Source organism: Calypte anna, chromosome 2 (assembly GCF_003957555.1).
Source record: "Calypte anna isolate BGI_N300 chromosome 2, bCalAnn1_v1.p, whole genome shotgun sequence".
Taxonomy (NCBI): Eukaryota; Metazoa; Chordata; class Aves; order Apodiformes; family Trochilidae; genus Calypte; species Calypte anna.
The window spans coordinates 6,362,249-6,387,492 of NC_044245.1; the positions used below are offsets into that span (position 1 = coordinate 6,362,249).

The window sequence follows — 25,244 nt, forward strand, 5'->3', positions numbered from 1 at the left end:
CTGAGCTAGGGGAATGAGGGGGAGCTAGGGGAGCTAGGAATTAGCTTCACAGCTTCATGCCTCTATGCTCTTCACTTGCTGTGACTGTAGAATTGATGCAGCACTGTGCAATGCCTGGCCTGCTACCTGCATGCTGCAGTTCTGCTCAGGATGGGCTGAAGCATCCCACGCTCTCCTCTCATCTGGTGAAGGTTGCCTGGTTATAAAGGTTGGCCAATGCTGGCCTGGGACATGGAGTACCAGATTGACATGAAAAAGGACCTCCTGGATACTTGGCTGGGCTTGACAAGTCATGGATGACACCTTTAGTCATATAATTTCGTTCTATGTAGTTCTGCAAGGAGCACAGAGTTGGACTCGATGATTCTTATGGGTCCCTTACAACTGGAGATACTCTATAATTCTGTGTAAGTTATTTGGTCTTTATTGCTAAGATCCCTAACTTTCAGCTGCCTGTGATAGACTGAACTTCCAAGTCTGCAGTTGCCTAAACTGCAACCGGCACCACCGGAGGTGGAGGTGACTTCAGCTGTTCAGTACCTCCTGTGATGCCAAACTGTTTCTATCATCTACAGGCATCCCAGGCAAAGTCCTTCAGGTGCCTGTGGGGAGCACCAGTCCTTAAGGCTGGATGAATTTCATCCTTTGTGTCTTACAATGGGATAACTACAGTCACAGGCTGTGGAAAGGCATTAACAAAGGAAGCAACCTATGGAAGCAGGCTGGGTTCTCATGAGGGTGAATGCTTAACGTTGTTATGCTAAAGGAGTTGGGGTTTCTTTGAGTGCATCTGTCATTTGATTCCTAACCTCAAAGACCAAAAAAGTGACCTGCTTTCAGGAACTGGCTGATCAATGTCACTGGAAAGCAGATTTCTTTTGAAGAGGATCCACATGGACAGACAAACCTGCCACTGCTTTTGGGAACTGAATGTCTTTAGTTTGCTTTTACTTCAACTGAAAGCATTGCATTAGCAACCAGGAGGACTGGATATTATTAGCAACCTTTTACAGGAAATGTGGTGTGTCATGGGTTGAGCATATATTTTTCTGGAAAAATGCAGTGTACAGTGAAATGGGGGGGATAAGCAAACAGAAAGTGCTTGTACTGCAGTTCACTCTGTTTGAATGCCCAGCAATACACCTCTGAGGTTACCTGCTCATAAAGGAAGAAGGCAATGATAGTTGAGTTTTATTTTTGTTTAAAAGCATGAAGTGCAAATATTTTTTTGTGCAAAATGTCAGCTGCCTTTCTGGGAAGCAAAAAACATTGCCCTAATAATCCCTGGTAAATAACAACACTAGGAATGTTACCACCTACTATAGACACCTGCAGGTATATCTGCAAAGGCTTACATAACTGCAGTTTGACATCTTAAATAATTAAGAAAAAGTAAAACATGGCATTTCAAACAAATTATTCTGTGAACAAAATTAATGAAGTTTAGGATGAAATTCAGCTTCAGAAAAACTCTAGGTGCCTCCATGGAGGTATTGCTGGATAGCGAAGACGTCTGGGCTACCGTTATAGTCTGCAAGGACCTAGAACTTGACTAAGTTTTGTCTAATGCCGTCCTGGCCTCCAACTAGACAAAGCTCTCCCATAACACTGTGTCATGCCAGCTAGTTGTCTCAGGATGACTTGGGCATAAGGCTAGTTGACTAGATGACTACTTACTGGCTGCTGCATGAAGTCCCAAGGTGGTCACCTGCATTTGATCAGGCTCCATTGTATACATGATGAATTTGTTTTCATTGAAATGGGGCTTAAAGATCTCATTAGACCCTGAAGCTGTGGTGTTTGAGTCTGGAGGCAGCTGCTGTATTTGAAGAGGGATTGAATTCCCTAAATGCCACCAGTCTGTTGCCTGCTGTAATACCCCATCACGCTCCTGCTGGAGATCTGGGAGGATATGTATCTCCTGCAGGTCTGGTGCAGATGTGTCAGATAATCTCAAAGAGTAGTGGACAGCCCTGTAAAAGTAACTGAATTGAACATCTGAAGACCAGAATATTTTCATTCTGAATTTCTTTATTCCCTCTCTTCTTCCAGCTCCTTCCCACATCCCTAAGTAGCCACTGGGAAGGAAACACATGCTGTGGCTTGTTCCAAACTCTGTGCTGGTGACCTGGGCAGTGTCTGTTCTCTACATGCTTAATTTCAGGGCACATGTAGAGATGTGGCTATCTCTGAGAATCTATACTTCTATCAAACTCAGTTGAAAACTCTTAAGGTGCTTCTCCCTGTGCCTCCTTCACTGATGGGCTCCCATCTGCTTGGCAGTCTATCCAGGCCTCTGGTTTTCAACTACCTATCAGACAACATCACTTGCAATACCTCTGAGTGGGATATGAAATGAAAGATTGATTGATACCAGACCCACCACAGTGATTAAGAGACCCACACAAGCTGTCAGTGGCACTCCAGTATGATGGGCCAGCTCAGAAACAATTAGCTTTAATCTCCCTTTACTTCAGAGCAGGGTAGTGCTCCGTGTGACAATAGTTTATTCAGTAGTTCATAATGGACGTGGGCATCTGCTGTGCCACCAACTGCTTTCGTTTATAATCACAGTGATTGCAAGGAGTACTTTACAAAACAGTCCTGACAGGACACTTCAAATGCAGTCACTGGAGTGATTAAGACTAGGCTAGTTTTCAAAATTCCAGTTCATGTATTCTGAATGTTTGAAATAAGGTAGAACGGGGCAGGGGTGAGGGGGGAGGTATGGATTATAGCAAAACCTTTGTTTTGCTATAACACAAACCTGTGTGTCTCAATGGCTCAGTACTGTTTATATTGTTTGTTTTGGGCTAGCAGATTTTATCAATTTAAAATACTATCAGAAAGGCATAAGCTGAAGGCCTTACAAGTGTTTCTGGTGGCATTAAGAGATCACAGAGAAAATATCTTCATAAAATCCATTTTATTGCTAAAACAGCAGAAGTGCTGCAACATTGGTCTCTTCCTTGAAGTGCCATAGAACTGGCACCCACATGCCAGGTAGAGGCAGCAGGGGAGTTGATACCAGGCAAATTTGGTTCTAGTTTATTCTGAGTAATATCTGTAATATCTGTAATTCTGAGTAATAAAAGCTGTAATATCATTACAGCTGATATTGGTTTGTGCCATCTAAGTGCCATTTCCATCATCCCAGGTATCTACCTCCAGTGTGAGCCTCTGCCCATGTAATTCCAGCATGAAAGTTCTAATTCACTCCTTCTCAGACCACGAGCAGATGTGATGAGCCATACACAGCAGCTGATGATCAGGCTGCAAGATGTATTACTGAGAATAACCTGTGAGAAGAAGCTGGTTTTATTTATTTTATATAACTGGAGTTGTTTTTCATTTGTGTCTAATCTTGCTGGGCACTACCAAGAAACCCAGACAGTTCTGAAGCTGCAGAACAAGAGGAAGCCAACTTACAGATTCCAGATCAGTTTCAGTCTTCTCATGCAGCTGTAAAAATCTTCAAATACTTTTATTTCAAGGACCAAGCTTATTTTGAGGGTGAGCTTTGGTCAGATTTGACCAGGATCCCATTGATCCTGGTTTTGATGGCTTGTTTTTGCCTGGAGGGAAAAGGATTTGAAACTCTGTGACCTCTTAGATGTTTATTCACAGTCAGGATAGATTTTTTTCGTGGCCTAGAGCATGTTTAAATCAAAATTATCTGTGAAAACACATAAAAATGTTTGGAATGTTTCCAAATGTACCATTTCAATTAAGTCCCATGTATATGTATATTACCATCATAGAATGGTAAAATGGTTTGTATTGGAAGAGGCTTTTAAAGGTCATCTAGTCCAAGCCCCCTGCAGTGAGCAAGGACATATCAAACTAGATTGGGTTGATCAGAGCCCCATCCAACCTGTCCTTGAATGTTTCAAGGGATAGGGCATCTCCCACCTTTCTGGGCATCCCATGCCAGTGTCTCACCACCCTCACTGTGAACAATTTCATCCTTATATCTAGTGTAAACCTCCCCTCCTTTAATTTAAAACCATTATGCCTTGTCCTGTTGCAATAGGCCCTATTAAAAAGTCTGGCCCTGTCTATCTTATAGTCCCCTTTCAGATACTGAAAGGTTGCAATAACATCCCCCCAGCACCTTCTCCACACTTAACAACCCCAACTCTCTCAGACTTCTTCCTAGGAGAGGTCCTCCAGCCCTCTGATCATCTTTGTGGCTTCCTCTGGACTTGCTCCAAGAGCTCCATGTCCTTCTTGTGTTGGGGACATAGTACTCCACGTGGGGTCTCTTTAGAGAGGAGGAGAGGGTGAGAATCACCTCCCTCCACCTGCTGGCCCTGCTGCTTTTGGTACAGCCAGGACACAGTTGGATTTCTGGGCTGCAAGCTCACGTTACCAGCTCATGTCCATTTTTCATGGACCAGTACCCTCAAATCCTTTTCCACAGGGCTATTCTAAATCCTTTCATCCCTTGACCTGTATTGATACCAGATGCAGGACCTTGCTCTTGGCCTTGTCAAACCTCATGAGGTTCATGTGGGCCCAATTTTTGAGCTTGTCTAGGTCTCTATATGTTATACATGAATGTATGAAATAAAAATAACAATACTTACACAGAGTAAAAACCAAAGAGGTCCATAAACATTCTTCCTGTGTCTTTATCTACATGGGAGCAGTACCTTTCTGAATGTTAATTAGCATTATAATTAATTATTTTCTCCAAGATGGAAAACTGGCAATTACAGGAAATTCATCATGCCACCACTTAGGAGAACATTTACATGATATAGATTCCAATGAAAATTTTATCATGTAATCTGTTTCTGAGCTTTGCCTTTTCTTTACCACATTTTAGGATGCTGCAAGGGGAAAGGGACTGTCAGGGTGTGTTCTTGTCCACGGACCTAAAATTAATGTGCTGAGAAATGTCTGCAGACCTCCTTTTTCTATTGAAACCACCTATAATTTGGAGTTCCACAAACACAGGAGGTGCTATGGCAGCACAGATAAGATGAGACTCAGACCCTCCAGCTTCCAGAACCAAACCTTTGTCCTCCACAATTAAAGGCCATTGATTTCCTTTCAAACTTTATTCTTTTCAGGTGCTCAACCTGTTCCTTGCCTTGCTGCTCAGCTCCTTCAGTGCTGACAACCTTTCAGCACCCGATGAGGATGGGGAGATGAACAACCTGCAGCTCGCTTTTGCTCGGATCCACAGGGGTCTCCAGTACATGAAACACACCCTGTGGAATTTTTGCTGCAATGTCCTCCGGCACCCCAAGACAACAGCTGAAAAGAAGGCAATGATGAAACTTGCAGCCCAGACTACAGGTGCCCTTAACAATTGTGTGAACAGTCACACAACTGCTGATCTTGGCAAAGACATGGAGAATCACAAAGAGAACCACGCTGAGGATGGGATGAATAAAAATGGGGAGAAACACCTAGGAATTACAGACAATGATGATTTTATGACCAATCCTGACCTGTCAATTTGTGTACCTATTGCTGTGGGAGAGTCTGATATCGAGGAGGAAGATGAGGAGCAGAGCACCTTCACGGAAATGGATCAGGTAGGCAACCAAAATGTTTGCTAGTTGCTGTTTATTAAGATGGCCTTGATCTGGATCCATGGCTCATGATGCAAATGTCCTATGACCTAATCCTGCCCTTGATATGTTGGTATGTTGTTAACTTCAGAAGAAGTTACACGTGCATATCTAAGAGCAAAATTCAGTCTCCAACAAGGAGTGTTCCCTTTGTATTCTTCATGTTTGCCTAGACTGATTTTTCTAACCAGAACAACTAAACACTTTCTCACACAGGAAGCTATTTGTTTTGGTTTGGGTTTTGTTTTTGTTTTTTATTATTTATTGTTATTTGTTTCAGCTGAATCATGGGAATGTTACAGAACAAATCTTACATCTTCTGAGTGCAACGGGATTTTCTCAGTGTGCAAAAATGGGCAATGGCATGGGTTGATTTGTGCAGCAAGAGACAGGGTTGTTCTCTTAAAAATATGAGGCAGAGGCTGATATGACAAAGCACCAGAGAAAGTAAGAGGATACATAGTTTTATGTGTTCAGACAGGAAAAATAGTTATTTACCTTTTCTGTGTTGTGACACTTCAGATTTTCATCTTCAAGAATGTTCATAGTAAAGGTTAAAAAATTCTATGTGCTTCAAAATGTTGGTGAAAAATGAAAATGAAAAGTACTTATGGTAATCCTTTTCTTTCTCTCTTTCTGTCCCCTCCCCTTTCTACCAGCTTTATCTCTTGGCTCCATGCCATAGCTAGTTAATATTTGCCAGACACTCCAGCCTTGATCCAGCATCCTCTGATGCTGGTTGAGACCTGCAGAGTTCAGCAGGACCTGGATCAAAGCTCATGTGTTGGATCCAGCTGTCAGAAAGGATCCCCAGTCACCTGGTTGAGGGGAAGAATGTTTGAAGCAAGACTGTCCTTAGAGAAGGGCTGTCCTTAAAAAGAACAAAGTGGTTGCTAAACATTAATGTCTCCTCCTTCGTTGTGGAAATCTTTACAGTGTTGGTGCATCCACTCACCAGTGAGTCTTGCACACTGAGCATCCCCTTTGGGACCTAAAGGCCAAGGGGTCAGAAAACCTTATCAAACCCCACTGTCCAAATAGACACCTAGCTAACAACAACAACAACAAAAAGAAATCTGAAATTTCTGAAAATAAAGACTTCTAAGGAATTTTCTGTTTTGTTTGTTTGTTTGTTTGTTTGTTTAGGGAATACTATTATTTAAATGACCTGTGGAGCAGTGTGGGCAGCACAGATAGTATCTATTTTTTTCTTTGAAATCCTTTTCTATTCCAAGCCTTGCATTAGTTAAATCTATAAGCAGAGTACACTGGAAGAGTGAGTTATGAATACAGTAGTTGAGTTTCTTTATATTAGACAATCTGCAAATAGTGATCAGTACAAATGCATTTAATAGTGTGTAAATGTGCTTAATTCAGGAATTTTGGTTTGTTTGTTGTGGGTTTTTTTTCCTTTTGGCCTTTAAAGATATCCACATCTTTCTGCTATATCTGACAGAGGGTAAAAATCTTAAAACCTCTCAGATTTTTCCTTCACAGTGCAAAGCAAAGGTTTGTTGAAACTTTGCTTACAGGCATCTATGAAGTCTGGAATTATGTGTGTGTGAGTTTATGTGCACATGGGTGTTTGCTGCATCATCTTATCCCACCTTCCTCAAGATAAATAACTATGTTCACAATTGTAAGCTAAACTGCAGCACAGATGTGGAGGGTTTGGGATTTTAGATCTTGTGGAGGGTTTGAGATTTTTACATCTTCCTGTGCCTTAGAAGCATAGAAATGTTGATTTTTATTTAGCTGCACAATGTGTCTATCTAAGTGCTGATGTGTGTATTAGTAGGCAGAAGAGGTAGTCATCCATTTTATGATGTAGAGGAAGTAAATGTGAAATTAGACCTTTAGTGAGATCTATTAGAGTCATAAGGGAGAGCACTTACATAGAAAAATAGGCATTTTAGTGAACATTACGAATAAAAGTTGACCAGAAAATATTAAGAAAACTTCTTCTAATCATTTCAGTAAAATTGAAAATTATCGTAAATAATACAAACTTCAAGTATTCAGAAACAAAATAGAAGGAAACAAAACCCAGCAGGAGAAGCAAACCAAAATGCTCATTTCACACTGCAACTTTTCATGAAATTTCCAATAAACATTAGAGTAACATTGTCACATTACCTAAGATGTGAGGATTGCAGAGCAATAATACAGTTCACTGCTAGTGTGTGCATGAAATAGAAGGGATGGAGTTGAGAAATGTAATAATTAGCTTTGTCATTAGTGTTTTCCAGCCTTTGACAAATAGCTGCTGCAGGTCACTGCTATTCCCCTGTGCACAGCCCTGATCAATGGGGTTTGGCCTTTGTCCACAAGCCTCAGGGGTCTGCTGCCCAAAAGGTCCAAACAAGAAATAAGTTCAGATATCCAGCAGTTTTGTCAGATTTCTAGAGTGGAAAACGTGTGCATGTGAGGGGCTTCCAACTCACAGACTCAAAATACATGGACATAATGAAGAAACAAAAATAGGAAAAAGCTCAACAGCAGAAATTTTAATCTTATAATAAGATTTGCATTTACTTCCCTGCAGCAACCTAAGAATTTTTTTAAGTTGTAAGGCTCTGTAAGGAGCAGAGCCACGAGAAAGCAGATCCTAAATGATTCAAAGATCTGTAATTTTTAATGGTGCCCATTCCAAAGAAATGATCTCTGGAGCAGCATCAAAATATAGGTTACTACAGAAGATACTACAGCACCTGGAAGTCAGTATGAAATCCTAGTTCCTTGGATTTAGAGTTGTGAGCATTACAGTTTACTAACTTCTGTATCAAAGGCAGCTCTGTGAGACTCTGGGGAATAAATCCTTCCCTCCAGGATGGCCACCATAACCATGGCAGAGCTCACAAGGGAAGAACAAACTGAACAAGAACAAAATTTACATGATGATTGCCCTGAAAGGGCACAATTATGGTGAAGTATCTTTTTGTGAGGAGGGCATCATACAGAAAGGAAAGAAAACGACCAAGGGCATGCTAAACAGTCAAATCCATTCTAACTTTCCCCTAATTATGATCCATATTTTTACATATTTAAATATGTTAGCATGTACAAAGAGAATGTGTGTGTATATTTACTTCTCAGGAGAAGATAATGTGCTCTGCTTCACTTTAGGTTTGGCTGACCTGGAATCCAGCAGCCCTTTGAAAACATTGCCAGAATCTGCCTTACTCATGCATGTAGATTTGGGTGCAATAGAATGGGAGAAAATTCAAAAGGAGTTGCATGAGCAGGGACTATATGTATAAAATCCTCTGAAGTACATGGCTAGGTAAATCTACACAATCCTTACACATCCTTTACACTTCCTTTGTCAGTTGGAGATCCTGAAGTATTTTCTGTTCGTTGGGCATTCACATCAGTCCTGAGCCATCCATCATGATGGAGAGGCTAAAGGGAGGCTGGTCTCAAGGAGAAGAACAAAGTTGTTGATTGTGGTTGGGTATATTAGGGTGCTGATCAGCTCGGTTTACAGCTCCTGTACCAATGCCAGGCTCTTCCCAGAAAGTCAGAAAGCTACTTTAACATAAGTCTTTGTGGCTCTGAAAAATGGGCCCCACAGCGTAATGCACAGCAATTTGAAATTTCAGATGATGAGAAACCCTTCTGTGGTGGCACATTTTCCTCTGAGTAGTAGAAATGTCATAAGTTTAAATTTCAGTTACCATTTCTATTATCAAAGCTTACACTGGCAGCAGCCATCTTCCTGAGAGCCACCAATTTGTGGCATTGTCATTGAGAAGGTCTCAAAGGAGCAAGGTAACCTGATAGCTTCTAAATCTCCTTTGATTACTGAGATACAAGTAAGATGCTCTGCAGGCTCGGGGAGGCAGGAGACACATGCCTGTAGCCCACATGTGTGGTGAAAGGATCAGGAAGAAAAGCTGAACAGTAAAAAGTCAACAGTGGTGCAAGAAGTTGACAAAAGAGGAGCAAGAAATGACCACTTTGAAATTCATTAATTCATCCTTATTGTGTGGTATGTATGTTGATGCCAGTCACCACAATGTTTTTGCTGAAGTCTTTACCTAACTTCTTCCTTGCCCTGCTCATAGTGCTGGGGAAGCTTTGCACTAATAGTCCTCAAGACTTTTTCAAGATTTGGTGAGAACTTCAAACTTATAATGGGAACAAGAACAATCACAACAAAATTATCATCCACCCAGGCATACGCCACACAAAGTGTCCAAATAAGCTTCTGTTACATGAAAACTGTCTTCCATTTTACTCTACCTTTTAGATATGTTTTTCTAAATATTTCCTACCAGGAAAACAGCTTCCAAAAGCTCAGCAGCAACCAAAGAAACATGCTTGTCACATCTAAAATTTCTTTAGGGTTCACATTTTGGTTTCCTAAATCCTTAGACTGAGAAATTATTTTCTTGAACCTCAGTAGAGTGTCTTGCAATTGCTTATAGTACCATCTTTTCATAGGTGATCTCAATTTTCAGTGTCCCAAAGGAGTAAAAAACAGATTATGGGGACAGTAAGATGGTGGGACAATTCTAGGAGATCGACCCTACAAGAACTTACCTGAAGTTTAATTACATTGAGAGTTTCAGGCATCAGAGCAGTTTGTACTCTTTACATTAGATATATAATTCCAAAGCTTAAATCTTCAAAATTTTGGTATTGCTTAACCTTCTGGGTGCCCTCAGCTGTAGCCCAAAAGAGTATGTGCCTGTTTCACAGTGACATCAATTTGTGGTTCAGAGGAACTCTGTGAATAATAAACTAAAAGGAGGTTCCAGATGGATAACTCTGGGTGTCCCATTAAGTCCCTATAATATGGTGTTCTGCACTTATGTTGTTGAATTTTGTTCCCATTACCCCAGACTTCAGTGATGTTCAGGTCTTTCTGCACACTATCTGGATCCTTTTTTGCATTGATGAGTCAGGACATTTTATTAGTTCAACCTAAGAAATGTCTCTACTCTCTTCTTGTTGTTTGATTCAACCCCACTGGGTTGTTATGGCTTTCTTCTTAGATTTGATTGCTACATGTCCTCCTTCACCCAAACTACTCCCTCAGCTTGATCTGTGCCACTGACAAGATGGTCCAACCTTCAGTGGCAAGTGGTTCTTGGCCACAAGAAAAAGCCTCTCACCTCTTCTCCCTCTTCAGCAGCCCAGCCTGGTGGGGATGCAGCTTTCCATGGGGAGAACACCTTTGTACCTTCCCGTGCATCCCAGTGCCCCACCAGCAGCCCTTGCCTGCCTGTTTGCAGAAACTGCCTGCATTTATTTGTTCCAATGGAGTGGCTAATTGGGTCATATGGAAAGTGCTGGCTGCCTGCTGCCAGGATGGAGGTTTTGTGGCTTTCTTCACCCCTTTTCTTTACCACTACCTTGCCCTGCATGGTAACCTGGTCCCATCTTGCACCACTGCTGGTTTGTGCCGTCCTGAGACTGCAAACTGGTGGAGGGCTGGCTCATCCTCTTCCCCAAGCCTTATCCTTGGCAGTGGAAAACTTTAAATAGCAGTGAGTTGTTGCTGTGGCATGCTAGGGCTCACTTTCCTATCACCTGGCAGGGAATTTTGTCTGAGGGAAGGAAACAGTTCTCCCCTTGTGTGTACCTGTGTCTGGGCTATACCAAACCATCTCCTAGGAAAAGCAGTTTTCCAGACTTTAGATGTGGTGCTTAGGGACATGGTTTAGTGATGAACTTGATAGTGCAGGGTTAATGGTTGGACTTGATGATCTTAAAGGTGTTTTGCAACCCAAATTTTTCTATCATTCAAGATGAGTAACTGCCTCTGTACACCTCAATGACACAGCTGCCACCAGAGTCTCTGTTCAGTGGTGGTTTCTATATTGCCCTGGACTGGATCAAAATCCCAAGCTTTTATTCTCTTCTTCCTCATGTTTATTTCAGAACTACTGGCTCATTGTAGTTCACTCGATAAGGTGAAATTGTTTCTGATGGCTTTTTTTCCTTTTTTTAATGTGTTTCTACCAGTGAGAGATTCATCATTTTGAGGTCAAAGACAGCCATTTGGGTGATGATGTTTTAGCTTTCTCATAACACTGAGTCAAAGCCTTCAACCAATAATTTCTGCACAGAGCCTTGAAGTGTATTTTCAGTATGATGCATCATTTGTCAGACACAGAAAAGAAAGAAATGTCTCAGGTAACAGAGAGTTCACCATCTGCACCTGGACACACATCTGTTCCCTTTGTATACAGTGGAAATTTTACTGTGTAATTTCTGTGCATTGCAGAGCTGCTCCTGAGGCTGAAATGGTTCTGTAGTGTAAGCTGAAACTATTGAAAATTGCTATAAAAATGCCAGTGCATAAAGATTTTGATATAAAATTGTTTGTGACAATGTCTTATGCTGCTAATAATTCTAACATCTGTAAATCAGGGATACCAAGTCATGTGTTTATTTGACAGGTACATTAATTCCAACCTTTTACTGCAGGAAATAGACTTTATTGTCAGGAACCGTAATGACCTTTCAAACACTATTTATATTCTACCCATTTTAAGTTCCAGTCTGCAGGACATGGTTTGGGGTTTCTTTTAGTGCAACTGGATAAAATACCTTTGATTCTGTTGATGATTCCCCAGTTCTCACTGGCAGGAGAGTGAACACATGCATGCAGCACACAAAAAAATCTTACACCATTTTTCTGCCAGTTTTATTTGGGCCCATATTTTACCATTCATTCAGCAAGATAACAGGGCTTTCTCCTTGCTATTGGAAACATGATTTGCCTGGATATCTCACTTTTTAAACTGTATGTTTTGCTTTGCATTTCTTGAAAAATGCATATAACTCAATGATTTTTAAAAATTTTTTAAACAATAAAACAGAATAATTCTGTATTTATTATCTTGAGAAGAGGAGCAGCAAGGCCACTAGAAAAAGGAAAAGGACTGTAAATCACAGCAGCAGATTCAAAACCACACTTAGTGATTGTGATGATGTCTGTCTGGCAAAGTTTTATTTCACCTTTATTCAAAATGAAAGAAAATACCAGGGCAGGCTGCTTTCAGAGTAGTTTTTACTGTTAGCAGCCTCTACTGAGCATCTGTGTTTTCGAGCCAGCCTTAGACTTACCCATTCTGAATTTTAAGGGCCAGATTCTAGTATTTTTATCCAGGTTTAAATGTTTTCATCTTTTCATTTACCTACCAAAAAATATTTGTGTTTATTTTGTTTCGGTACAATGAGGCAGAAGGAGAAGACTCTGTATCAGATATCTGCTGACGTGATCTGAGCAGTCACACAGCAAACAAAGGTTTTTAGGATGCTTATTCAGGGGCAGGGAAATATATTTGTCCACAGCATAATGCCTAAGGTGCGGGAAACACAGGGACCTGATTGAAAAGAAAAAGAAGGAAAATAACCAACTAACTAACTAATAATAATAAAAACAAGCAGAAAAAAGAGGCTGGCATTGAGGGAACTGATATCAGGCATAGCAGACTTGACAACATGCATTTGGACAAGTGCCCAGACCGTGGACTACATGTCAGTCACAGCCTACTGGGTGCCATTTCCCAGTATCCATATCCCTCCCTGAAGCAAAATGCTACCCAGAAATGAGCATTTCTCACTCTTTCTCCCTTTGGTAAAGAAAATGCCGACATTTAACATTTTTTGGACAAAATGAACAGCGGCCAGTTCCCTGACAGCTCCTGTGCCATGTCAGACAGAGTGTGTGTGCATGTGTCAGGTTATTGAAATGATGTCCATTAATTATGGTCCAAAATAACAAAATGTAAAATAATGGTTTTGTTTCTACTGCCTATAATAATGTGATCCTTTCCTAATGATCAAAATAAGAATCCTTCCTTTGGGTGAAAGGTTGCAGGTTACTTCAGGCAGCCCCCACTCACTACACTTTGAGGCAAACTTACAAAATTTAAACTTCCATCAGAGGAGGCCATTAGTTTGAGTTCTTCGTATTATGCTATGGAGAGATCCTAATTACCAAAAGAAACACAGAGTGTGATTAAACTTCAAAATGCAATTTAGCAGAAGGTATTAGCTTGAACTCTGTACAATGAACACTTACGAAACACTTTCACTGCCTATTTAAGCCTATTGAATTGATAACAGGCTAAATTAACTTTGGCAGTACATCTTTTTGCCAAGGTCTCTCACTTAGACTAATTTTAAGAGTCAACTCCTGGAATAATGAATCTGTGTTTTATTATGGGCAGCATTTTGCTGCCCAGTATGAGAAAAAATCTTCAGCCTACAAGGCAGAAGCCACTAGAAATAACACACCTTGCTCCTCTGCTGCCAGAGTTCAGACTCTTGAAATGTTCTGGATTTCTCCAAGGAGAAGCACTGCTGAACTACTGTTTCCCTTCTTCAGGGATGATGTTTGGCAAAGCATCCAGTGCTTGTGCAGAGACCAGCAGTTAGTGACTGTGATGTGTCTGTCTGGCAAAGCTTTAGTTCACCTTTATTCAAAATGAGAAAAGAATACCAAAGCAGGCTGGTTCCAGGGGAACTTTTGCCATTAACAGCCTCTGCTAACAACCTGGGGTTTCTGGCCAGTGTTAGCCTTGGCCATTATACATTTTAAGGGTCAGATTCTGGTACTTTTATCTAGCTATGTACTCAAAGGAGCAGTACTTAGTTTTCTACTTGCTTAGGAGAAGTATTGCAGTTTTCTTCAAAATACCCCATTACTTTCAGGGGAAAAATGAGTTTCACCAGGAGGATAAGTTCTGTGGTTAGCTACATAGGTGTAACTTCAGGCTACAATGACCTTAAGTCTGACAGAAAACAGCTCCATTGGAAACTCCCTTGAGGTCTGTGAAAATCCTATCTGGGGTCATAATTTCATCTACGTGGGAGCTGGGACTCAGGTCTGTGCTCTTTCTGACTTTGGAGTCTGTTGCATTTAACCTGATTTACTGATGTTTTTCTTCTGCATGCATGTGTTAGTGATTTGGATTTTAATAAACAGAGTCCTTATAAAGACTGGATCATGAAGGAAAAGAAGAAAAATCTAGATGGATTTATAAGGCAAATACAAGCAGCACCTTCTAACTCTGGCATTTTACTGCTTCCTTTGCATTATATTGTTTCAGACTTTTGCATAGGTGCACAGAAAGAGAAAAGACTTGGAGGGGTAAATAAGGGCAGAAAAACTGAGCAAAAATCAGTCTGGTAAGCAAGCCTGATGTCTGGTTGTTTCTTCTGAAGTGGAATAATGGACCAGGTGGTGTAGGATGGAGAACAGGGATGACTAGTCCCAAATAATCAAGTTTAGACTTTCCTTTTCCTGTTTTTATACCCTCCCTGAGGAATTTCCAGCTTTTAAACTGTGTGTGTTTTAAAGTCAGAATTCATATGCATCACAGCACTAAGGTAAACACTGTACTCTACTCAGAAACTGCACTTGTATGGCAAAGGAGGGTAGCACAAGTCCTCTCTGTGTCCTAGCTGTGATCCCAGCATTGTGGTGTGGTGTAACTCCAGGCTTTCCTCTGATTTCTCATTAAACTGAGTAGTAGCAATGCTGATTTACAGAAGCAATTCATCAAACCAGGGTAGAGAGATTCTCAAATGTGCATGCTTAAAACTGACAGCTCCACACCAGCCCTCTTTTATTCCTAGCAGAGTAAGTGATATTAATCTTTCCCTTCTCATATAAAGGAAGCAAGGGGATTTTTCTGATGTATTTGGTGATTTTGCTTCTTGTGCTAAACGTGAAGAAAGACAGATCCACTGGTTTTACTGGTGCTACAGGGATTTACATTTCTTTGTGGCAGGGGAGAATGAAGGTCATAAATAATCTGCTCTGGTAATAAGAACCCACAATTCATTTCCCCAGTTTGTGGTCATTTATTTCTTTCCCATTTGAGCTCAGCTTTTTCAAGGTATTTCAGAAAGACTGAGTGCAGCATAGCTGAGAGTTGTCAGCCTGACAGCTCTGCAGACTGTAGTCTCCTGTTTGCTTTACACACCAAACAGGAGCCACCCAGGCAGCAATGCAAGCTCACTCTATCTCAGCCACGCTGCAATCTGCTTGCTTCTCCTCTTATGTGGAGGTAGGATATAAACACTTTGGTTTTCACAATCATTTACTTCTTGGCTCCTTTGCAGAGGAAGGGTGCCAGTTACTAGACACAAACTGTTGCTGAGAAAGGATGCCAAGTGCTACCATGCACAGTAATTTTATGAAACCTGTATCTGTCTGCAAAGTGGAACACAAACATCAACAATTACTTTACAGAGTAAACAGTCCTCTTGTAACCATGTCACACTGATGGACTGGGTTTGCTAAATGTTAAAAACTCCTCAGACTCCTACTATGGTATCTGAAAAGTTGCTATAGGAAGTTTTGCAGGTTAAAATATGCTGTCATTTATTAAAGTGCTAATTGCTGTTCTGTATTGCTCAAGGAGGCTCAGTTTCATAGTGTCAGTCCTCTAGGAAAGGCTAAAGCAGGAATATTTCTGTTGCCAGCATCCTCACCTGCTGCTGATCCTTCCTCTGAGGGGCAGTATCCCTTGGTAGAGTCCCACCTGTATAGCAAAGTGTGTGCACTTATGAGGGGACCCACACAACCCTCCACAGCTCTGAGTCTGCACCTGGAAATTTCTTGACCATCTAATGCCTGGAAAGTGACAGCAGGGCCTGGACATCCATTAAATCCCATTAATGTCTCAAAATTGGTCATTGAAGAGGCAGAGGGACAAGGGAGCCTGTTAGTGGGGAGAGAAGATGTATTGGACTGAAGCTTCCCATTGCACCATGGCCTGAGCAAAGAGCAGTTTCCATTTGCACTGTTCCATCAGAGACAGGGGATACCCTGTGCACCTTATAAAAGATGTTAAATCAACCTTATCCTCCCACACTCTTCATCCTTCACGTCTGGCTCTGCAGTGACAGTTGCAAATGGGAAGGGCTCCAGAGTTAATTCCCATTTTTGTCTTCCCTGCTTGCCTGGGAGAGGAAGCTTGCTGCTATCAAATGCTTTGCACATCTTCTTTCCCAAAAAAGCTGTGGCCAGGGAATCAGGGAACAAATGCTACAAGCCTGGGTCATGATCCAGAGAGTGAGTGAAGCATCAGAAAAACCCATTTGAGCTGATCACCATCTGAAAGACAGGTCCTGGGATCTTCTTTCTAAATCTATTCACACAGGATGGAAAAAAAAGCAACCCAATATTTCCATGGGGAAATAATAAAGTGAATCCCTGCTGGTGACAGGTATTTGTCTTGTTTTGCCAACAGCAAGTCTTCTTTCCAAAGGAGAGGCATTTGCACTAATCCCCATTTGAGCCTGAAACAATTAGCTGATCTGTGCTTTTCAGAGGCAGTGTGGAGCCTTTGTGTTTATTTGTGTCAGCAAACAAGTATGTGGGTCCATGCACAAACACACTTGAGATGTCACCCAGATTATGCTCTATTTTCAATCCAGTTGCTGTTTTTCTGGTGGTACAACTGACCTGCAGCATGCAAGGGAGCATCACTGGCTTCTCCCTCCTCCATGTGCTGATTATCTGTATGGTGTTGGCAGTTCACTCCTTTAGAAGGCCCAGATGAGGGCCCAGATGAGGGCTGAGATGAGGCCCAGACCTCTTTTTTAAGCCCAGATGAGGGCTGAGGTGAGTAAACTTTTGGTTTATGCTCTAAAGGAGCTGAGTTCTCCTGGGCTCCCAACCCTCTGTTTGCATACTTTTTTTTTTTTTTTTTTTTAATATTGCTGAATGGTTTTACTTTATAAATTATGAAAACAACTGAATCAATAAATATTAACATAATGTGTATTGCCTTGGCAACACGGCACTTGATACAAAAATTAAAAACAAATTATGTAAACCACCCACGGTGGGGAGCTTTACCGGAGATAAACCTGCAGTTGCTGCCAGAACCAATCATCTGGAATCAGAACAAAACCAAACAGTCCAAAGTTAAGCAGCATAAACCAAGGGCATCTTTCCCCAGACAGCTCTGTGCTGATCCTTAGGTGCTGTGTGCTGGAAATGAGACTGCTGTATCCCATGAGAGTGGAATTCAGTCTCTATGAATGTGTTGTCAGGTCTTGGTACCACAAAGAGGGTTTAGTAAATAGAGATTCGGTGTAAGTTTGCCATTTGACTCTAGCTTAGTGCAATAATTTGCTTAACAACTTGAGAATTAGTCAGATTGTTACACACCCTTTTATATACACCATCTATTCTCTAATACCTGTGCGAACCACTCCAGCCCATTCCCAGCTGAGTTTCCCTTATTCCTGTATTAATCATTACCCTTGATCTCTGTATAAATCACTCCCATCTGTTTTCAAACCCTCCATGCCCCTTCTACCTAGTAAGTGACAGAGTGAACTTTGACATCAAATTCTGTTAAGTCATGCTTTTATAAACCTGCACTGAAAATCACCTTTTCCTGATACTTTTTGTCAGTGACTCTTTCCGTGACCTTAAGACCTCCCACTCTCATCTGCGACAGCACTGCACAGTTTCTGATGAATCTGAGTGCACAACCTTTCTGCATAAATGAACTCAGATTGTCACCTCAGATTGCATTGCACTTCTAACATGAAACAATTGTTTCTGTTGTTTTACTGCTATAACCAATATCACGCCATTAAGATTACTCGGCATTAGGCTGTATGCACATTGCATTAAAAAAACCCTTTTTATGGCTGAGTGCCTTACTTGTGCATACTGTGCCTTCCATGTTACCTTTCCTTTGAATATTACACTGCTTCCACAGATGTGCCTTAAAGATTGCTGCTTTTTGACAGGGACAGCACTGTAACTCGGTGATTATGGAGCAATTTCTGACCTGTGAAGATCAGTGCTGAACCGTGCCTAGAAATTGTATGTAATACATTCTTATGCAGAGGGTACAGGCTTGAACATGCATAATTTAATTTATTAAGGGTAGAATGTATTTGAGACCACATGCCCTCCGAAGCAGGAAACAAGTAATATGATTTTAAATTAATTTGCTACAAACACAGAACAACATTTGAAAGGACTGGTACAAGCCTGACAGTCCAAAAGTATTTATACAGGGAGCAATTTGCTTAACCAACTGCTTCCTTTGTGTCATCTGTTCCTTCAGATAGTTATATTTGGAATAAAGTGTTTTTCTGCTCCTGGCACCTCATGAAGGAGTTCCTGTGGTGATGTGGCTTTGGAATTGAAGCAGGTAGGCTGCAGCTCCCAGGGGAAGGAAAACTCACTTAATACATGAATAACATCAAATGTCAGTCAAGCCAAGGGAAAAAATGGTGGACAAGTGAAAGATAAATAGGTTTAAATAATTACTGCTGAAATCCTGTTACGCTTGTAATTTTTTTCTCAGCATGGAAGTCCTTCTGTAAGCAATTCAGCACAACCCTTTGAAACTGGCTAGAGCTGAATTAATATTTTAGTGGCAGCCTTAGTAATGGCATGAATGATGGTAGTGCTGTGATGAGCTATGGAGTTTTCAGAGAAATCCCTCTCTTAGGTGAATCGATCAACTGACATTGATTTAGACCAGGGCAGAACCTGGGCCTCCAGCTGTAGGGGCCAACCTTACAAGCAGGCTTTCTTCTGCCATTAGTCCTGGGGGCACTTCCAGAGACCTCAGCAGCAGCAATTATCACCCCAGGATAGAGAGGATAGATTATCACCCAGGAAAGAGTGGCTGGATTTAATGGCACCATTCATACTGGCAAGCACTGGGCGTAGTCAGACGTATCTGCAGAACAAGGAGTTATTGCTCCAATTCCAATGTCCATTCCAATGTCAATGTTTTTTAGTGAAGTACTTAAGGATGTGCTCTCCTTTCAACCCGTGGTTGAGTCCTGTTGGCATCAGTGGGTGCAAAGTAGTCTGAAGCACTTTGCTGAATAGAAACTGCATATGTTTATGTGTTTACTTGCAGGTTTTCCACAACTGCTTTTATCTCTTCCTGAGAAGTCTGCATTTTTCTCCCATTCAATATGTATCTTGTCCTCTCTGGGTGTGTTTCTTTCCACACTATTGGAAGCTGACTCCTAGCACAGGTGTTGGATGTTGTACTCAGACTTCTCTCCAGCTGTAACACCGAGGATTGCTGTGACTTCAGAGTGCACCCCTCTGTTATCTGACTGAACTGCAAGCAGCTTTCTGTGCCCCTTGGGTTGCTGGAGGAAACTTGTGTCTCAAAATCTAGTCTCAAAATGGAGATTGCAAGGGTTTTTCCTCTTGTCCTAGAAATGACAGCTAAAATTTTTTTAAACAATTTTAGAATTGGTCTATTTTTATGTCTATTTTCTACAGCTCTATAACTTGACATATCCAGTTGCTAAAGTTCAAAAGTTACAGCATAAGCTTGTGTTACCTGGTTCCTCACCATTTTGCCTAAAGATGTCATCCCCTGACATGTATAGTCCAGGCTATTTTCTCTTCTCTCTGGGCAGTTCTCCTTAAGAAATAAGCATGCTATCAAAGAAAAAGAAAATAAACCCACCTAGAATTATTTCCAGCAGGAAAAGCAGCTGCAGCTGAGGGGGCAGCGTTGCCAAAGCCCAGGAGGTCGGAGTCAGAATTCTGAGATTTGTGAAGAGTTAAGTGAGTTGCACGTGGATAAGCAGTTGAAGGCTGAGCCACCACCTCCAGTAGGGCAAAAAGAGGTAACAGAAACAAATTTCCTGCCTGATACTGCATGCAATGCATTGCACCAGCTCCATAGTGCATGTCACTGATGTATGTGGGATCTGTGGCTTGTTAAAAATATGTTTGTCAAGTGGTGGGATAGCACTTGGTAGGTATCAGACCCTTAGTGAAGAAAAGAGAGGACTTTGTTGTAAAAATAATTGGAAAGCTTGGAAAATGTGCTTTATAAATTAAGATGGGATTCAAAGAGGCTTTGAAAAAACCCACAAAATTATCTATAATGCTACTGTCTTCTTTTAGGAGCAACTACTTGTGTCTTTGCCCACTGAAAAGTGGCTCTAAGAACAGCATCTGATTACTTTCAGATCTGTACCTGGAGTTCACTGGATGGCATCTGCTATCTGTAGCACATTACAACTTCTTTTCCTCTTAGTACATAGAGCCAGGAAAGGTGCAACAGTTTAAGAAGCTGACATGAAGATACTAACTGAATAATAAGCTTTGGTATCATTAAGCTGATGTTCATACAAATGTAGCACACACATTGCTTCTCAATGTGTACACACATTTATTTTCAGTTTGTAGGATTATGTTGTTCTTCTAAAGATGCAAACCAAAATTACATATCTTTGTACTGTACACAAAGTGACTCCAGGCTTGAAATTCCCTATATCCTACTTGTTTACTTATTAGATTTTTTTCCCATTCAGATTTACCATTTTATTGATATAACATTGCCTTTATTATTAGAGAGTGGTGGATTTCTCTCTTTGAAATCAAGAGCTAGAGGGTTTGGGTGATGTCCCGGGAGTTTGATGAGCTCCGTAGATCCTTGAGAATGGAAGCAGTGGTGGGTTTTTGGGACTGAATTAATGAATGGGAAAGGATAACATAATATCAACACATCGTACATTTCCCAGTTCTGCTGGAAAAGTGCTGGCAAATTTGTCCCCAGCAGGAGCAATCTCACAGAGAAAATTTGACAGGACAACAGGGAAGAGACCTATCACAGAGCCAGAGCTCATCCTCTCCAGACCTGCTGATTCATATTATCAGATGGGGCAAAATTTACTGAACTAAATGAACCTGCATCTGAACTTGTCATCTGAAGCCCCTTCATTGCCAATGAGAGCCAATGTAGTTAGCTAAATGTGTCCCATCTCCAAAATGAAATCAGCATTTAAATTAGGTCAGATGAATCATCTTCTAAAATTGCTTGTTTCTCTCTATTGACTATAACAGGAGCCCAGGGTATCTAAATGAGTTGTACACTTAGGTGAGTTAAATTCCACTCACATAAACCAGAAATCCTCTAGGCATGAAGCATTTCTGTAAGGAGAAATGCTCCTTGCCAGAATACTTCTTGACATATTGAACTTCATCTTCAGAAAGAGTGGGTCCTGAACTGTAGAGGAAGAAGACTTGAATATTTGGTATCTCGGTCTCAGGAGAAAAATAATATATATTTTACCAAAGAAACCCCAAATTTTAAAATACTTAGACAAAACGTTATAACTAGGGGGAATTAGAAGACTGTTCCATGAATTTTTCTTTTAGGATGCTGGATATTCGTTATGCTTAAATGTCTTTTTAAGCTAAATAAGCCCCGAAGTCCTAACATGGAGTCTAGAAAACCATGTCCTTTTTTAGTGCTATAATGAAATGTCATGATAAAACAGGAACATTCTAGCCCTTGATATATTCAGTAACATTGTGATAAAGAAATAATCCCCATTTCCTCCCTCAACTTTCAAGGGTCCTGGGACACAAATGTCACCTTTCTATAGCAGGGCATAATTGATTCTATTTGCAGCTGCTTAGAAAGAGGTGGAGGAATATGGCAATAATCCAGGGATGACTTGAAATCAAACGGAAGTTCACTTGAGGCTGTGAATGCCAGCATAAAAGAGCAAAGCCCAAAGGATGCTATTTTTGAAGGCCAGATCTTGCGTGGACATTACATACTTAGAGTCTTCCTATTCAGAAGTAATCTTTGTGCTGGCACACAAGGACATTCTAATCATCTTTTTGATGAATGTCCCAAGAACTTGCAACTACCCAAATAAAGGCAGGGACAGGTTTGATATGCCCAAGAGGCAGAGCTTCCAGTGATTGAGTCAAGAGGAGGAAGAATTGAAGGCGTCCTGAATGAAACACTGTTGATGACATTAAAGAATACATTATCTTATTAAAAATTCATCCTATATAAATCATCAGAATGACATGATAGAAAGAAAATAATTGATGTCACAGGCAGATAAGACCTCAGAGACCTAACTGGTTGATTTATCTGCCAAAACACTGCCCCATAAAATATTTTGTACAGCTTTGTGTAATCTTGTAATCTTCCTTTAAATCTATCAGGAAACTTAGATTTCTTCATTTGCAAGAAGGAACAATTCACTTGCTTAGAAAGAAAATCTCATGGCTGGGTATATTGCCTGATAACCTAGGCATCCACCCCCCTTTTATTTTTTACTTTCAAAGTACCATTTCATTATTCTGTTTTAGCAATTTTATCTGTCATTCTCTTTTTATGAATTAATATAACTTAATTTAATAGACCTTTTGCTAATCTCCTTTTGTCTTTAGCTTAACCCCTAAATTCACATATGATTGTTCTTCCATTATTTCTTGTAAATGTGTATCTCTGTCCCCTTAATCTTTTTAAATCTTTCTCTTCAATTATTTCTATTGTTTGGTTTTTTGACAATTTTTGCCAAGAAGTAAGCATAATATTCCAAGTACAATTTCCACATAACCATAAAGGGAGGGGATAGTATTTCCTTACCTAGACATGATGCTTTCATGTGGTTTTTTTTGCACTGTTATCTCCCAACACAAAATCACGTCTAGTTTTTTAATATTACTCCAGGCAACTTGGGGTTACAATTTTCCAGGGTTTCCATTTAAATTTCCCCTGAATTTGTATTTTCTGAGTCAAGTCTCATGCTATTTTCTGTCCATGCTTCACTTCTATTTTCCTTTCTGCTTCCATGGTCTCACTCTCTTCAGTTCAATGTTATTGTTTAATATGAGAATTATAAAAGTCAGTACCTCTTCTCTATCTTCATTGAAGGTATTGCTGGCTCTCATGCCTACACTTCTCCTCCTCTTAAGACAGTTTGCATTATTTTTGGGTCCTTAGGATGGCTTTTCTCTATACAAAAATGGGGGAATCCAAACCAATTACTATTTATTTTAAAAGTACTCTTTTCTATAATACACATCCAGATATTTTCCTAGGGCTTATATATTATATGTCAATTTGGTAGATTACAGCTGTGATCTTCAGAGGTAAACAAGAGGGGAAGGGAGATAAGAGTTAAGCCTTGAGCAAATACAGCTTTCTGTGAGACTTCAGAGTCTCAGTGCTAAAGGCCTCTTGAAAAACCCACTCAGATCAATTCATCACTGTTGCAGAAACAAGAGGTGGATGTGGAAACCCTGTTCAGGTGTTCAAAACAGCCACTCCACCCATTGAAAACTACCCTCTGCTTCAGTAGTTTATGGTTGGAGGTCCCAAAGGGGCATTTGATAGAGCCCGTTGTCTCTACCTGGTTCACCTCCCCCACTCCCTATTTCCAAGAAAGAAAGAGGAAATTCTGTAATCATCTTTTTTGCCACCTTTTGTCCTCCTTTGTTCACAGTTCCTTTAGCAGACAGGGGAGCCACCTGAATGCCTTTACATCTCTATGACATCTCACTTGAGAAATCACTCTGCATTTCTCCCTTAGTCTTCATTTAATTTACTTTAATCACGAGCTACAGTGAGAGTTTAGTGATCTGTGATTCCCATGATTATTCCCTTTTCCTTTTCTCTAAGCTCAGTACTGTGTTGACTGATTGCTGCTCTCCTGGGCTGGTTGCAGTTTTCCATGAGCATTCACTATCGATTGCTAATGGTGTGTTAACTGAATGTATTGGATCCCTTTATAGCCCATAAAGTGCCTTGCCTGGATCTGCTGATTTGCATATGTTTCAGGCTTTCTAGAGACTTCTCTGCTTAAATTTCTATTAATACTAACAGGCTTTCCCCCCTCTTTTTACTGATCCCTTTTTGGGTATCTTTTAAAAAGAGTTTGTTTCCTTAGGCAACTGAATTTTGATTAGCTACATCTCCCTCATCAATTGTTATTATGTCCCTAGCTCTTTTCTTTCCATTACTGAGTTCATGAAAACCTTCCTAATTCCTCCAATCTAAGAGTAACCTTTGCTTGTTTTCCTGCAAACATTCCTAATCTTTCCCTCCTCTCACATACCTATGGTTCCTTCTTTTCCTAGTCCCAGTTCATTCCCTCAATCCTTTGTCAAGTGTTTTCTGAATCCGTGTTCTCTGCCTCTCTTTGGAGGCTTTTCAGAAGACATCCTGTCTATTTTGTCTTGCGTGTTTCCCACCTCCCTTTGATGCTGATGGATTCTAACATTTCCTGAAAACTCCTTTTGATAAATAACTCCTGACAAATGATTCTTGACTTTTTAAGATGGTTTCCTTGTCATCTATTATAATTGCACCATATTGTAACCTGTGCATTTCCTAACCTAAATACAGCGTTGTCATTGACAATGCTGTTAAGCTGACATTGTTCTCCCAGTTTTCTTTTATTTCTGTCTGTTGGTAAGAATTATATCCAACAAAGCTTCTTCTCTCATTGGAACCCCAATTTTCTACATCCTACAGCTGTATATGATTTAGGATAATTTTGATGATACACGTTTTGATGTCATAGTAGCAGAACAGGTAATGACTAAATGCATTCCCTAATGAACAATATCAGAAAGTTCTGACTCTGCTAAAACTTGGTATGACTTTTTCCTACCATCGTATACTGTTGGTAGTCTGTAGAAAATGGGCTCTGTATGAAAGCTGCATTCTGAATATAGATTTTTTTAGAAGCTTTATCCCTGTCTTCAAACTGTGTTTTCTGTTCTGACTCTCTTTTTAAAAGGTATCTTCTTGATTGTTTGCAGTCCTTTTGAGTAGAGCATTAAGAACCTTAGCCAAGACTATGACCTTCTGGATGCTGCAGCTAATTGCAAACAAGTAGCTTCCATCCACTCTTGCAAACATC

At 40.6% G+C, this 25,244-nt stretch overlaps 1 protein-coding gene across 2 annotated transcripts in view; it reads left to right on the forward strand.

Annotated features, from left to right (window-relative positions):
• Window positions 1-25,244, forward strand: part of LOC103534760 (sodium channel protein type 5 subunit alpha-like) — a 167,475-nt gene that overhangs the window by 94,323 nt on the left and 47,908 nt on the right. The window contains exons 16-17 of one of the 2 annotated variants that reach the window (XM_030444105.1): window positions 5,079-5,549; window positions 20,043-20,189. In XM_030444105.1, coding sequence (XP_030299965.1) covers window positions 5,079-5,549; window positions 20,043-20,189 — 618 coding nt within the window. The remainder of the gene's footprint in view (window positions 1-5,078; window positions 5,550-20,042; window positions 20,190-25,244) is intronic. The other variant, XM_008500749.2, reaches the window with a different exon arrangement.